Genomic DNA, 17269 nt, shown 5'->3' on the forward strand with positions numbered 1-17269 from the left:
GGCAGCGGAGATTCCTGTGTGCCCACACAGAAGGGGAAAACCAGAGGAATGGTATGAAAAGCCTGGAAAACAAGACAGGTTTAACATTTAAACAAGTTGTGCTTATAGTCAGGAGAAAGTTTCGACACTTTCGAGCACATGTGCGCTACATTTGTCTTGTCACCTAAAAATGAGTGAGTTAACGTTACAGAGCAACATCTGGCGCTCCGTCACGTGGAAGAAAAACAACACAGCTGACAGCGATACATCATTTTTTTTTCTTTTATTGGACACCAGTGTTCGCCTTGTATATGGATATGGTTTTCTTTTTCTCATGTATCCTTCACATTTTAATCAAGGTGGCACATACAGTTGGTTTACTCCATTTTTAAACTGCACTTCTGATTTATTTTTTTTAACATGCTCAAGCAGGATTGTTCACATCAGACGACTCGAATGAGCAAGAGGAGGTGATGGTCGAGGTGGCGCAAAAGAGCAATGCCTCTGTAAGGTTTTCTCCAAGGTTTTTTTTCTTTCTTTTTTTCTAAACAAATTCAATCATTCAAGGCAAATAAAGCACATTTACATCTGGTATTTAAAAGAACAAAGTTTGGCATAACATCAAATATTTAAATATGTAAGAAAGTTGAGCCCTCTGGACCGGTATGGATCAAAAGATGAGTCAAACAGTGTTTACAAATGGTCAGTTCTATTTGTTTTAGCCTAATTTACTGCATCACCACAACCACAGAATCATGGTACGGTGTCATTAAAAATATATGTTTTTATTTGATTAAAATTTTGAAAGCTGCTGTGTTGAATAAAAAAAAAATCTTGACTATGGCGCCCCCTGTGGCACAATAAAAAAAGGTAGCAATGTACACCGCTGTCTGCTCTACCAATTTATCCCAAGGGGCTGACAGCAACTTATGTTCTTTACAGTGGCAAAAAGAATAATTTGAAAGGTGCTATAATCGCATAAAAACACTGTGGCTTTGACTTTTTTTTCCTGCTTAACGTTCAACAGTTTCATCAGATTGAAGCGAACGCCAACATGTATTTGCTTCCACTGTTTGACCCACTTTACATTGAGTTTGTCACGTCACTTGTGATAAAGCATATCCTCACGCTCTGTAGGTGGAGACACATCAGAAAAACATAACTTCAATTACATCTCTCCATCTGAGACTTTCTGTGTTAAACCTGATAAAGACATTGGCATCCACAACTATGTGTTTTCATACTCACAGGGCCAAAATCATAGCAGATATTGTCATCACTGGGCAAAGGACCCGTAGTTTGACACAAACTCTGCGGCCGGTATTTCAGTGTCTTGCTAAAAGACACCGCAGCCAATCAAACATGTGACCGTTTCCACGATCAGACGTTAACCAATTTGTCACCCTGCAGCCACGCATACTTGAGCTTTGATAAATGTGACCTGTTGGCAGGAAAAGAGGAAAGGAAATGGACGACAATGCTGCCATTGTGTACGTGCCATGATCTTTTTTTTCCTGTCCCCCTTTTTTCACGGGCCTCGTGTTAGCACTGGCAGCTTCAATGAGATAGTTTGACATTTTGGGATGTAGGCTTGTTTGTTTCTGTCCGAGGCGTCGGACTCATATCTGTACGCTAAATATAAAGCAGCAACCAAAAAAATCCACCTGTCCTCTAAAGTTTGAATCTTGCTTTTTAAGTTAATTCCTCAGTAAAGATTTAACACAAGAGATATGTTGGATGATTACCAAGCTGTGGAGGTGCTGGTAGGATAATAGTTTCCTCCTGTTTGCAGTCAGCTAACCAGCTGTAGCTCTAAATTTAACAGAAATACTTGAGAGTGGTACCAATCTTTTCATGCATTTCCCAAAATATGAAACTACAAAAATATTCATACACCTTTTTTTTTTTTTTTTTAAAAAGGGTAACTCCGTCATTTTCAAACCTGGCCTCTGAAATAATGTAAATATATAGGTTCAAGAGGTTCGGATAAAAAAAAATACCGGAATTATCCTTTAATAAAATGCTTTGTAAGTTTAACATTTTGGGAGATGCAGTTATTTGATAAGCTAGATAAGAATATTGATATGACACTCATATCCGTGTGCTAATTATTAAGAAACACACACACGGTCACGTACTTTAGCTTAGCATAGCTTAGCACATAGCTGCTACTTCTAGATAGAGCTAGCTGTTTCCCTGTTTTGAAAATCCACCTGTTTACATCCTGCTTTTAAATAAATTCCCCAGTAAAATGTCATGAATTCAACACAACAGATATACTGGATGATTAGCAAGCTGTAGAGGTACTGGTAGGCTAGCAGTACTTCTGCTAAGCTATGCTAACCAGCTGTTAGCTGTAGCTTTAACATCAAAGGCAAAGCATGTGATTGATATCAATCTTCTCATCTAGCTCTCAGGAAAATTTCCCCAAAAGATGAAACTTTTCATACACATTTTATTAAAGAGTAGTTACGTCATTTTTAAACCCGGGCTCCAAAACTAAGTAAAAATAGGGCCCAGGTTCAAATTTACCTAAATTTGCGTTTAATATGTAATAAAACACGAGTTTAGTATGTTCAACCACATGATATGAAACTGTTTGACTGGAATGTAAAAAAATAATTGAAAATTTGCATTACATGTGCATGCCAGATCAATAACGGACATTGTTAAAAAAAAAACTATGATGTCACTGCGTTTTAAATGTCGCACAAGATATGTGAATGTAAGCAGTAGCAGGAAGAGCACAGTGCGAGAGATTCAGATGTTTTCTGTTAGCAACATCTGCAATTTATTTAGACCTGTTTGGCTCAATGAAGTCCACATGTGGCTGTTTGAAAAAAGTATACCTATGAAGACGGACCGGAGAACTAAAACTAACTGGTCATTCTGCTAACGGAACAATATTTACATGACAGATCCATCTCCCTTTCAATAAGAAATCTGGTTCTTCTATCGCTCGGACAGGATGGAATGAGGGCATGAATCCGAGCATAAAAGATACAAATCTGTGTACCAAAAAGCACATATACATTAAAAATCGTCATGCTTACTTAAAATTCACACTATGTCACATCTCATTCATTCACAATACTGGGCGGGAGAGGAGGAAAAAACCCAAACAAAAAAGGTGCAAATCAGAAACGTCACAGTACGTAAAACAAATTGGTCAAAGTGTTCGTCAAGTTCTGTCTCGAGGAGCCACGCGTGCGTCTGGACCGGAAAATGATTTGAGTTCGTTTCGCTTCATTAACTCCGTCCGACATGTAGCTCTCTTTTAAGTTAATGTTACATGACATCAAGGGTCACGATCACAAATCAAACACAGCGAAGAGCGTGAACGGAGTCAGAAATATCCCTCGTTTGAATGATCTTTTTGCCTCGACACATCTCAAAGGCACTGGACCTCATTCAGTTTGACAGACAAGGAGGTGGCATGAAGCATGAAGCACTAAAAACTATCGACAGGTTCTGTACCTTGAGTCCCGAGGAGTGTTTTGATGCACTTTGCATGCAGAGTTTGCAGTGCTGACAATATGGCACGGTAACATTTATCACTCTGAAATTACATCTCAAAAAGAAACTTCAAATCAAGTACATTGTTTTTTTTTTCCTTCTTCAAGGCCTGCAAGTACAAAATAAATCAAACTGACATGTCCTTTCGTGTTGGCGAGTTATTTTTCCCTTGCCCACGGAAAAATCAAGAACACAATTATAAAAAAAAAAAGGAGCACGGGGAAAGATGCTTCACTTCTCCTGTGCTCGGATGCAAAACAATACGTCACAAGTCAGCGTCTAAAGAAACAAAAGTCACCCGTTCCTGTAAAATGCCACTTCTTCGTGACGTGGAGTCCTTAAGTCTTCCTCTCAGTACATCTCTTTATATCGGCGCCTCGCCATTTGAGAGCACAGAGACGGTGCCAGAGTATCAAAGAGACCACTGTTCCCCTTGGCATGGCACTTGGCAAGTATAGTACAGATACCAAGAATCGACTTCTTAACTTCCACTCTAAAGAAGCAGGTTGAGGAGCCTGTCTGTGAGTGAAAACATACCAACTGGTCAGTCTGCGATGATGTCCGCTTCGAGGCGAGGTACCAATGTGTAATGTTTGTTTGTTTTTTTGCACCAAATGTTCAATTTCTGATTAAATACATCGATTACGCTTGCTCCCTTTTCTCCATGGCCACTGATGAACCTAAAAAAAAAAAAAGAATTCACATTAATCCCGAAAATCACATTTGGCAAACGGAAACAATACGCAGACAAGGGGGGGGGGGGGGGGGGGGGGGTGTACTCGTTTTCCCTTTTCGCTTGAAAGGGTTAAGATGCAACTCGGCTAAACATTCTGGGGTATGCAGTAGTTAAGACTCCATTTCTAATGGCTCCTGCTTTCAACTAAAGCTCCATTTGGCACCAGAGAATGCCAATCAAGCGCTCGGTTGAAGAAAAGCAGAGGAAAAAAGTCCTTTCAGACACACACCAGCCAGCTTTCACTCTTCTCCCCCCTGCCAGTCTCTTTTTTTTCCTCCATTAAATTTCAGTCCTATTCAAGCTACGAGGTACCGCGACGCCATTATCTCTCCCTTGTTCCTCTCATTTCACCGGTCTTTCAGTGCGTTTTATTATTCCCCCCAGTCCTCCGCTCCTCCTGTCTCTGTTTAACAAAGACCCAGAGGGGGGTTTGGTCCAGCTGCCCCATATGTCACTCAGATACAGTAGCCACCATACAAGGACAAGAAAACAAAAAAAAAACATCCCCCATCCATCCAGACTTCATCTCATCAGTCCCAACATGCATCCATGCACACACACACACATTTCAGAAAAAAAGGGAGGAAATGTGGCAAGTTTTTGGGAATGTATGATTATTTTACATGTGTGTGTTTGTGTGTCGGTGTGTCTTCTGTCCCTGGTGCTGCTGGTCTGGTCTGGTCTGGTCTGTGTGGAGGACATTCTCATGATAATTAAGGATTAGCTGCTTGGGGACAGCAGGAGTGTGTGTGTGTGGACACAGACGCAGTGCCGAGGCTCCTCAGAGGAAATACGCGCACCCATTCTTCCTGCCGAAAAAAATGTCTTTGTCTGTTTCCCGCAAAGCCTGCTGAACTTCAACTGACCACCGTCACCGTCAGCTCTAGCTGCGTCCTTCCTGAGGTGGGCAGTGTCCCACTCTCATGCGCAGCGTGCCGCTTTTGTGCAGATGCCAAAGCTGGACGAACTCCTCGGGCATTGCGTGGAACCACTTGTATGGCAGGATGTTGTCGTAGTAGTGGTGGCTGACCGGCTGCTCGTCCAGGCCCACGGAGAACGGCCAGAAGCCGTAGGCCGTCACTTCCTCGCACAGCCCCAAGGCCAAGCTGACCAGGAAGAGCCCCGTGGAGAGGCGCTTGGCGTGCACGCTGCGGGATTTCCAGAATTTTCCCACTGAGCGCAAGAATTCTGGGTTGGCAAAGAGCATGGTGAGGTTGGAGGAGGTGTCTGCCAGGGCGTAGTACGCCCGCAGCGACAGGTCGGTGCCAGGCTTCATGGAGAAGGCTGGCATGTAGATGTAGCTGGAGCCGTAGACCTTCATACTGTCCACGAAAGCTTTCCTCGACCACAGAAGGTTCTGAAATCTGAGGGTGGAAAGAAAGAAGAGTTATTCTACCAGTTGTGGTGTAGCGACTGCGATTGCGTGTTTCAAGCAACCATACAATGTATGTGGTTGAGTCAACTGCAGAGCTGTCTGCTCCCTCTTCCCTTTTCTGAGCTCTAGAGAGGAAATAAGTTTCGGTCTGACACATATAAGATAAAGTGGACAGTTTGCAGCTCAGACTGAGCAGCCTGAGAGGAATTTATTTCCCTTCTTTAAAATCTTATTGAGGAGTGTAATTTCATATTGCCTTGTGTTCCTTATAGATTTTATTTCAAGGTTATATTGATAACATTCTTCTGTGGACACGTCATTTATTAAAATCCTACAGAGTTTGTAGAAAGGTGTAGAATAAAGGTATCTATTCCTTAAAAATAGCATTATGACTGCAAATTAATACATTTAAAATGTTTTTTGGGTCCAAAATGATTGTTTTGCTTATCTCTGTGTTAGAATTTTGACATAAAGGAGTCCATTCTCTCCTCAATGTATATTTATTAGGGCTGTCAAACAATTCATTTTTTAATCGCGATTAATCCCATTTTGTCCATAGTTAACTCGCAATTTTTTTGGCAGATTTTTTTCTGTTCTAAATGTAACTTAATGTATTTTTTTCATGTTCTTGATACTTTTAACAACATAAGAAAGTGTTAGAGTTAGGGTTAGGCAAATATGCTTGCTTTATGAAAATGTTTATTCAACACTTCAAATCATGCAGGAAAGTAAAAGGCTCAAAAAATATCCCCTCACCCTAAATGGGATCAAAACATGTTGATGTCTGCTTTTGGCGAGGGGGGCCGGTACATCTGCCATGTGTTTGGCTTGCAAATGATACCTGAGACTCGACGTACTTCAATGGTAACTCATTTCATGTCAACAGTACGTGCAGATAAATTTTGTCCTATCAACCGAACCATCTGGCAGTGTTTTGAAAGTGAATTTGCCGTTCATAAGTCCTTTCTCCATTTACTTTCACTTTCGCTTTTCATTCCACCGGTTTTTTTACCGAACCGCCAACCCTGCTTCTTCTTCTTCTGATTCCCTTTCTTATTTCTTCTGCCACCCTTTGGATCAAGACTACAGGTGCCACCGACGGCCATAAATCATGCAATGCGCATTTCTTTTTTTTTTTTTACCGAGCGTTAATCGCGCGATAAAATAATTAACGGCGTTAAGAGGATGTTGCGTTAACGCGTTATTAATGCGCTAATTTTGACAGCCCTAATATTTATAATTGATTTTATGACAATTTCTTGATGTAACACAACTGAATGTGCACAAAATGTTACAGTTTTTATTGTAATGATGATGAACTGGCGTTTGGACCACAGAAAGACTACCTGGTGCCAAGGGGCGTTTGGCTTATGGGGGATCCTTTTAGATAAATACACAAATAAATAAATATTATTTGTGTATTTGCTCCACACATGCTTCCCTCACCTAATGCACATTTCAAAATCCATTCATGTAACCCTGAAAGGTTATATGTAAATGTTAGCCAAAGATTTAATTGTCCCATTAAAAAAATCTATATCACATTTCAGCTCTGCATTACCTCTCATCACCACAATGATTACACAACATAACCCATCAGCTTCTTCCTCCCAAGAGGATTACCTCTTCTCGATGATGCTGGGGTTGGCCGTCACCAGATGGGTCCTGGTTCCAACATCCTCCACATATTTCTTCGAAAGCGGTGGAAGGTTACACCTTAAAAAAGAACAAAGCACATATGATACACTTGCCATTATTTCACATACTCTACATTGGCGCGCGCTGCATACACACGGAGCATAAATCCCCTTTGCCGATTCATAAAATTGTTATCGAGATTTACAGTCATTGTGGCCGTTTACTTCCTGATTAAAGCTGTTGTGATTGTGGCAATGGAAACAATGTGTCAAAGGTCTCAATGTATCAAAGGTATCAATGTGTCAAAGGTCCGGAGGCTGATGTAATTATTCTAAAATCTAATTTCATATTTGTAGGACAATGTGTCTCTGCTTTATAAAAGTGGAGTAAAAATCCCAATGATTCATGTCGGTGTGGAACTACTCCAACCAGCCTCATCATGTCACAGTTTAGGAGAAGCAGGCATAAATGATGACCAGATGTTTTCTTATCTCTGATAGGCAAGACACGTGGTAACTGGCTGGTATCTTATTCAAATATTCCACTCAAGCCTCGTGACTCGGATTTGTAGTAAATTGCTTTTATTGCGTCAAGTCCATCGATTCATCTGTTCGCCGGCTGCAGGGTCTTAAGCTACCAAGCACAGGGTGAGGTGAGAATTATACATGTCCCTATCTGGATGATTTAGACTTTTCCTGTTAATTAAGTCTTTAAACTGGGGGAGGAACCCAGAAAACCCTTAAGAAACCCAAGGAGATCTTCGCATAATGTTATAATCCTCTTGATTCATTGGAAGGTGGTCAGGTTTTCAAATGTGCTCGTCTTAGCGTGGACGGATGTCAGAACTTGAAACGAACGGGAGAGACATGATTAGGCTCGCCTCTATAGGTTTCACAGGTGACTGAATCGGGGCGACATGGGTGGTCTATTTAACGAGTCACAGGTGGTTGAGTTGATGAGACACAGGTGGTTTAATTGGCTGGAGGTGACGTGGCGTGGTCCAGTTCCTGAACCTTAGTTATAAATATAGGCGCACCCTGCTGTGCATCAAATATACAGACGCACATTTTCCTCATATCCAGAGTGCAATCTGTCCATCCAAGCCATTTTAAGGTGGTAAGTTTGTGACTGATGTTAAAGAATTAACTAATAAACTAACCATCTAACATTGAAATTCATTGGTGATTAATCTGTGATCATTTTCTGGATTAATGGATTACTTGTTTTGTCCATAAAAGGTCATAAAAATGGTTAGAAATGTCTTTCCGAGAGCCCCAAAACGACTTTTTCTTACAGTAGTTTGCTGTCCTAGAGGAGTAAAGAACCAGAAAATATTCACTTTTTTGGGGATTTTTTAGGGATTATAAAACTTGTTGGTGATTCATTTAATAGTCAGAGACTCAGATGGCGGCAAAAGCAGGGTAGAGTTGGGAAGAATCTGTCAGTCATTATCGGTGGGTCTGTTGAGGAGCTGTTAGCAATCAAGGTCTAATCACATCAACTCCTCTCATCATCAGAGTGCCGCTCTCTCTCTCTGCACTGACAGCGTGGTGATGGCGCATCTGCTCTCATGGAAACGGTTACATTCATTCATTTGAAGTTGCATTATCTTGGGTTTCCTGCAACGCTTTCACCACGATGGAATGAAACGACGGCCTGTTCAAACCGTCATGTGGCGGCATAAACCGACAATTAAAGGAAACAGGTGAGAAAAAGCCTCCAGAGTGACGCTACTCATTATACTCAATATGTGCGCAAACACAGGGAACCAAATGCCATGAAGAACACAGAGAGAGGGCTCGGCTCACCAGCTACTCTGGATTGAGACACACTTCGAGCATCAAGAGTTTCATGTTTCGAAACTATAACCTGACAGATCTTATTACGAAACCATGTATGATCTACATGCAACCGACCAGCCGGGATATAAAGAGTGTGATCATTTCCTCGTGCTCGAGATCTCATCTAACTTTAACTGTAGATTTCAGCTCGTTCTGCTTCAACACTCAGTGTAGTTGTCAGTCTCTTGAGGAGGATTACAGCTTCCTTCAGAGATGGTTTCTTCCTCCGTCAAAACTACAGACGCCTCTCTGATTACTTCTTTCAAACGGAAAAACACCATTATCTCTTGTTCACGACACGTAAATGATTCCCCTCGTGTGAAGCCCCAGTCGCCTCACATTTCCTTATCTAGCATCTACCGTAGTTTGCTTCAAATCAGATAGTTCTATTCTTCTTTCCTGCTCATGCTCCCTTCCTCCATTATCATTCCCATTTTTGCTTTCTCATGCTTAACCTCTTTTCTCTCCTGCTCTCACCGTGGCCCATTTATTTTTCTGTCTCTGTCTTTCTCTCCTGGCTACAGTCGACACCGGCGCTCATTAACACTGATGGCTGATGGTGTTTCGCTGCTTCCCCTGGGCACGGCGGATTCACATTTGGAGGGAACAGCGGGGAAGTGATATACGTGCACGGACCTGCGCTCGCAGCCCCACAGGGTTCTGTTGTTTCTCACCTCATGATGAAGTCGGCCTGGTCGATGTCCCGTCCGCATTTGCTGTGCCGGAGAATGCCACCGTTGCCCACCACCGCACACTTCTTCAGGGGCAGCTGCAGAGGGTTTTCCTGGGCAGGAGAGAACATGCAGCTCTGTTTAGTCTACACGCAGACACAACCACCTGGACGTAAACACACAGAGCCGCTTACACACATGCACATAAACAAATATTAATTTTCTGTCAACTCAGATCCCAAAATTGAGGCCAGAGCACGAGCAGACCTGCTAATTTCCCTTCACAGCCTCGTGTGCTGACGGACACGAGCTCGGATGTATGCAGCGAGGAGGTCAACAAAAGGCAGCCGAGGTCACGCAGCTTGTGAATCAGATTACATTTCTGGCATATGCTCCCAGAACAAAGTCTTTATTATACACTGTGAGATTCTTTAATCATAAAAACCTAGCAGGCATAGACCAACAGAAAGGCAATAAAGGAGATACTGCCACGCATAAAACAAAATATAAATCTGAGCCAAATGTAATCACATAACCTCTGGCAGAAAACAAATTTCAAAGATGGAAACACACACTTTATACAGTTGTTATCTCTGCTCTTCCATAATCAAACCTGTGGTGTGCGCTCTGGTTAATGTCTGTTCTTCAGACTCTGCACAGTGTTTGTGTCTGGTCTCCACATAGTCCTGTCAAATGAACTCAAGTACCTTTTCATAGCTGCTCCAAATGTGTTCCCTTATTTACAGTTTAAACAGGATATAACATAATTATTGATGATACAGAGTTGGATCGAGGCATGGCAGCACTGGGTGATTAAACCACTGATTAAATCCACTGGTTGTAGCTAACTATTTCTACTGTTTACCCATTAGTTTTGCAATGTAATTGCAATGGTTTAGGCTATCCATTAACCTAATCTTAGTTAACTGTTTCTACTGTTTATCCATTGGTTTTTGCTAACTATTTCAACAGTTAAGGCTATGCATTAGCCTATTGTTAGCTAACTTTTTCAACTGTGTATCTATTAGCTAACAATAACAACTCTTCACTACATTTAGCTTACTTTTACACCCATTTACCATTTAGACTTATTTTAAGCTAATAACTTAAATAATAATTAATAATTTTTAACAACCTTTTTCTGAAGAAGGTTGATCTCTACTTGCTTGCTAATTGGTTTTCACACACTTCAAAATCATAACACAGGGGTTTAATTAAGAAGCATTAAATCCGTATTTGTGGTTATTTTCTTTATCAATTTATTTTTAAAATAATTGAGCTACTCTATAATCTTTCCACATACACGCTGGCAACTGCAAAAGTAGGCTCCCCTCTGGGGTACTAGTACCCGTGCTTGGGATTCAGTACCCTATCATCATCTATATTAAAGCCTGGCTTAGGACAGTATCAAAGCCACCACTGAGAACACTGAAATACCACGCTTCACGAGGCAAGAGCCAAAAATGTCCTTTCTCTTTGCCTTGGCTGCCTTTAAGTTGGAGGCATGGATTAAGCGAGATGGCGGAAACAATTGTGCTCATTATTCCCCTTGGAGTGTGCACACTTGAGAATACACACACACACACACACACACACACACAAAAACGCACCCCTCCTTGCCTCAGGGTCTCTTTTATACTGTGACAGGGAGTTGAGTCAGAGGACAATACCCTAATAACACCACATCAAGCTGGGGAGGGAAACCAGCTACCACCACTAAAACTTGAGAGGGGGACACTTATAACTGTAGCTGGTGGTCCCGCTATTTCTGGAAAGTTAGAAATCCAATTTTTTGTTTTTTTTTGGTTTATTTTACCAATATGTCTGGGAAATCATTAATTCATTGTAACAATTCTTGTTCTGTGTGGGACAACAGCTAAAAGATTTGAGATAGTTTTGAATTTATCTAAAGGTGTAATTGGAAGAATATGGCTAGAATTAAAAGGTAGCCCCAAAAAACAAAAATAAAGGGCAGCATATAACCAGAGTAACCAACTACTGCTGCTCTTTGCTGGCTATCCTTGGCTGTAGCTAGCTTACATTAGCTAATTAGCTCATGGTTCACTTAGCTGTGAAGTAACCATGAGCAACAGGGCCCAGCTCATCTGGATTGGGCAGCCTTATGTGAGAATGAACAAGGCTTAATACACACCCAAGCCTGACAGAGGTCAGTTTGAAGACAGGGGATACTGTATGGAGGCGATTTACAATGGCTCTGAACAATATTTTAACATTTTACTCTGTGAATAGATGATTTATTTAGATTAAAGCAGAGGTGATCGTTGAAAGACAAACCCTGATTGTGTTTAATTTTGATTATGTCCTCTTTCGTTTACGTCTAAGATCAGTAAAAGAGGGTTTTTTCACACAACACAACCTTTTCAACAGCAATTTCTATTGCATGGGACAACAAAGAGCAGGACTTCATAAAGTGAACACCAGACAACAGGAATCTACTGTACAGTCCAGTGAACTGTGTGTATGGAAGCTCTGTTTGAGCCATTGAACTAACCAGCAATTAACCGTCAAAGCCCTAATTGGCACATTCCCTGGCAGATGCTCTGATGCTACTGTAGCTGTTGCCAACTTGGTTGTCTGTGTTCAGACCTGCAATCACAGTACTGGTAGTTGAGAAGGCAGTGAATAACGGTTTGTGTGGGAGCTTGCGCTTTGTCCATCCCACCTAACTACTAGTTACCTTCCTTCCGAGAAACACATATAACTGGCCTCAATATAGGCCTGTAGAGGAAATGCAACCGCCCCACTAGAAATAGGCCATGCCAGCGTTCGAGGGAGATACAAGCGAAAGTTCAAAGTTATACAATGCAACAGGGTGTCATCATAACCTTGGTCAGGGGCAGAAAAATAACCATCAGCCACATTTCAGTGACACAGAGACGTGACAAACAAATACAGTCACTTATATAAGGAAATGCTGCATAAGATAGAGACAAGACAGCTTTTTACGACTGGTTTTACAGGGATAGTTCAACCAAATCACCAAAAAATGCCTCATCATCCTCCTATTCTCCACTGGGATCCAGCCATTCAAATATTTTTGGACTTAGGTGTAGAGATATCAGCCACCCCAAATAATGTAGATCAAGAAACCAGGACATTGCATCTGGGAAGAAACATTTCTGTCATATTTACCTGATCTTAAATGGGGTGGTGGTGATATCTCAGCCATGGATACAGTATCTTGAAACCACTTTAAATAGTACAATATGTTGAGTTCACTTTCCTTTTTCGCTTTATCGTACTGGTTCGTTTATTTTAGCCTTAGTTTTGATATTTTGAAAGGCAAAAAATAGGCTTGTATCACAATAACAGCATAATATCGATAGATTGCCCAGTACTTGTATAATCATGTAAAACAAAGTAAACCAGCACATCTTTGGGACAGCTGCTTAAAAAAAAGACTAATTAATTATCTACAAATTAATGGCTACACAATGATTAAACTCATTGCTTTTGCTCTAATTTTGATGAACCAACGTGCTCATACTCTAGAGCATAGATACTTATTGGCTAAAACATTGTGTGTATTCCACTTCACACACACCACACTGTGCCTCAGCTTGGCTACAATTCATATTCAAATTTTTTTTTAATCCACCTCCCCCATCGCTCATGAATGAACACGCACCCGTTCACGCCTGCAAATTAGGGTCAGATATTCATCGCATTTACCAAACCAGGATATTAAACTGCGGATCTGCTGCGGCGCTAATAGGGATCCAATCTTGATTATTAGTGAGATGCGCCGCCCCTGGTTACAAAAACCACAGCAACAGCACTCAGACCAGAATTTCTCATTTCGTCCTGTTTCCAAGCACAAATACCCTCATCCACATGCACACACACACCCGCACACAGGCATAAATACCCAGTCCAGGTCCATTCTTGCCCTGCGCTATATTCTCTACATGAGAAAGGAAATGGGAAGTAACTCAGGGGGGAGATGCACATCCTCCACCAGCTTTTACTCGTGCTTTAAACATCCCTTTCTTAGATTAGACACAAGAGGAAAAAAAACAGCCCAGTCGCCAGGATATAATGTGAGCAGTCAATGTTTCTGCAAGCCCCAGATTAGTCCATGTTTGTACGTGGCGTAGGCTTACGTATTGACATTTGAAAAAAACGTGCCACGTCACGTTCACATTTCATGTTTATTAACTGACTTCCACATTGGGAGGTGGAGGGGATGGTGGAGTTACAAGCGATGAGGCTGATAAGGGTGTTTTGAAGGGAACCTCTGGACATTTCCAGACATTTTTGTGGTGATCAAAACCAGATATTCTCCAAGGGAAGTCCGGCAAATCTTAGGCTGCGAGTGTGGCTACAGAACCAGGTGTTTTTAAGGAGATTTCCAACCGTGTTTGTGGAGACCAAACCTGGACATTTTGCATGGGAAGTCAGGCCATCTCTTGCTGTGTTTGTGGCGACAGAACTAAGAAAACCTTGGGACATTTCCAACCATGTTTGTGGTGAAAGAATTCAAATATTTTTCAAGGGCAGTCGGGCAAATCTCCAGCAGTGTTTGTGGTGACAGAACTGGCTGTTTCTTAAGGAGACTTTGGGACATTTCCAGCTGTGTTTGTGGTGACCAAACCTAGTGGAAGTCTGGCCAATCTCCAGCTGTGCTTGTGGGCACAGAACTGGCTACTTTTCAGGAGACCTCCGAACATTTCCAGCTGTTTTTGTGGTGCTCAAAACTGGATATTTTTCATGTGATGCTGAGCCATCTACGTGTTTGTGGTGACCACAAGATTAATTTTAAGCCAAATCATGATGTTTTCCGAAACCGTAACCAAGTTTTTTCTGTGCCAAAACCTAACCAGAGCATACAAGATACATAAACACTTCAAATATATCTTCATCTAAACATCTCCAACTATATTCTGTTCCTATAAAAACTCAGATGTATTGGTCCTAAAGTGACGAAAATCTTAAAATGAAAGAGGACTGTGTCGTGTCTTTCATCCTTACAACTGATGTTTGCAGCATCTCTTAAAAGGTGTCTTGTTGCTCTTATATCACATCTTAACACCGACTCCCCTCTCACTGCAGAACACTGCCTCCTACGCTGCCCACCTCCCCGTCTCCATCATGGATCAGCAAAGGATCCACGTTGAATCCCACAGAGTCGCCACAACAGTGTCGAATTGCGCTGAGTGGGACGAAAAAGCGCTTTCCATCGTCTGGTCTGAGCAGCTTCTCAAGAACACAGCGGCATTTCTCAAAGTCATGTGGTGAAAGAGAAGTCTTGTGGCTCCCTGAGGGGGAAAAACCTCCCATCACAGAGCAGAGGAATAACAGAGGCATGTAGATGCTGCTCTTTTGTGACATGTTATAATTGCGGCCTTTTCCTACGTACCTGCACAAAGAGCGAGTAGGTCTCATTGTTGACGGTGTGCGAGTGGTAAAACTCGCCGTCGTACCACAGGACCTTGCCCATCGGCGAGTTCTCCTTGGTCACTGCAAACATCCTCCTGGGATCGCAGCACTCCGTCAGCAACTTCCTGTGCAGAGAGGATGTAGGATATTATGAGTCTTGTCTCAGGATGGCTCTACATAAATTGCATCAACAGGACATCTGGGAGTCTGGCGAGAGATGAGCTGGAATATTGGCTTAATTATTTTCCAGGAGGCGGCCGGAACGCGATATGTATCATTATAACGGGACAAAGTTTAAATTTGTTTATGAGTGTGAGGACTATACTCAGCTTTTATTACTCTGTCTTAATAACTGACTGGACAAAAACCTGATAAAACAAAGCGCTGTTTAAGTAAAACCACAGCTCTAAGTGAGCATCACATCCTGCCGCAGACCCTGTCCACTGCTCTGCAGGTGTCACCTTCCCTCATGATCCTAATCGGCTTTGCCTCGGAGAGTCGTCTGCATTCTCAAGTGAATAACATTTAGATAATACCACATGGGGCGACTCACATGCCCTGATGATTTGAATGTGGGACTAAATAAGGGGAATTTATGATGTGTTTGTGTCCTCTGTAGTGTTGCAGTGAAGTGTTGACACATGCAAACGTTTTACGAATGTTTTGATTACCCAGTGACGTTACATCAGGTCTGTGTTTCAACATTTGTAATCTGAAACCACAGCATAGGTTCTGACGAGTGACAGCGTTTCAACTTTTGTAAAGGTCACACCAGTGGACTTTTAAAAAAAAAATTTATAAAGCAAACCTTGGGAGAATCTCCAGCTATGTTACTGGCGACAAAATAATGTGTAAGGAAAATCATCTCAGGACATTTCCAGCCCTGTTGGTGGCGACAAAAGTGATATTTGCTTGTGGCGACAATTTCGTTAGATGACAACGGTTTACTTTTTGCAGGAAGTCAGACAAACTCCAGGCGTGCACGTGGAGACAAACCAGGTGTTTTTAAACGAGAAACCAGAACATGACATTTTACTCATCCTAACCAAGTGGATTTGTTGTGATGACAGAAAGATAGGAAACTTATCTGTGCCAATTACATTTGTTGGGTTCAGATTGTGATCAGCGGCTTATTTTGTTCTCAACTCATCCCTACTGTTGACATGTGTGTTGCTTAAATATGACAAATTAAACATTAACTCATGATCTACAGTGTACATATCAGAGACCTACGGGAGCCCAGTTTAGGACAGGTGAGTGCACCGGGCCGCACCTTTGGCAAACACATAAATGTGATGTGATCCCTGACACCAACCTGTACAGATCGATGCCCGTCTGGTTCTTCTGCCATGCATCCCCCTGCCTCAGCACCTCCTCCACGATCTCTTTATCTTGGGGGAGCTTGTAGCCCGGGTAGATGTAAAACCATCCGAGCACCAGCACGCACAGAGCGGCCCACACCGACAGCTTGCCCCGGTAGCATCGCACCAACATCTTCCCCCCTCCCTCGTCTTGCTGCACAGCTCAAAACAAAATCCGGTGCGCGCACCTGGACCCGGTCAAACGCAGGCTCGGTTCAAAGCTGGTGTCTGCGTCCGCTACAAATCCCCGTCTCATCCCGCGGCGGGGCGGAGTATGAATGGAGCTCGCAGGGTAGTCCGTTACCCGGTTGTTCGGCTCGAGCATCGGTCTGGAAATCCAGTTTCGGGCTCTGATGGAGGGCGGCAGGAGCCCCTGCAGCGGCTCTCGCTCGGTTGCGGGGTCGTGGTGCAGTGTGTCGGGCTCTGCAGGAATCTGTGCTCTCGGTGCATCACCACCATCATCACAGCCCGCGGATAGCGAGGAATCATGCGGGGCCCCCTCCCCGCCCGGTGTCCCGCTCTATACTAGTCTGAAAGGGGTCTCCGTGCGTCCCCCCCGTCCGCTCCACCTCGAGCTTGTGTCCCCCGCCTCTCCTCGGGGCCTCCGCTGTCTGCGTCCTGCTGCAGGGTCTGCGGTGCGAGTGTGAGACCGGGCCAGTCCAATTGAGACTCCCTCCACCTCCCCCCTTCTCTCCCCTGGCTGAGACAAAGTGCTGCCTGTGCTGAAAGCAGGAGCGACAAGATGGCGTCAA

At 42.8% G+C, this 17269-nt stretch overlaps 1 protein-coding gene across 2 annotated transcripts; it reads right to left on the reverse strand.

The window, feature by feature from the left end:
• Window positions 1-245: 245 nt before the first annotated feature.
• On the reverse strand, window positions 246-17269 carry st8sia1 (ST8 alpha-N-acetyl-neuraminide alpha-2,8-sialyltransferase 1). Of its 2 annotated transcripts, XR_003986714.1 has the most exons (6): window positions 16472-17269; window positions 15137-15281; window positions 9760-9869; window positions 7230-7322; window positions 4855-5595; window positions 246-4175 (listed from the first exon to the last, which is right to left on the reverse strand). XR_003986714.1 is itself a non-coding variant. In XM_030440134.1 (5 exons), the coding sequence occupies exons 1-5, from the start codon at window positions 16648-16650 to the stop codon at window positions 5115-5117; spliced, it is 1008 nt and encodes a 335-aa protein (XP_030295994.1). In that variant the 5' UTR covers window positions 16651-17269; the 3' UTR covers window positions 246-5114. The 2 variants fall into 2 exon arrangements, 1 of the variants encoding a protein (XP_030295994.1); XM_030440134.1 differs by having other exon boundaries at window positions 246-5595.

The sequence above is a fragment of the Sparus aurata genome, chromosome 14 (assembly GCF_900880675.1).
Source record: "Sparus aurata chromosome 14, fSpaAur1.1, whole genome shotgun sequence".
Classification (NCBI taxonomy): Eukaryota; Metazoa; Chordata; class Actinopteri; order Spariformes; family Sparidae; genus Sparus; species Sparus aurata.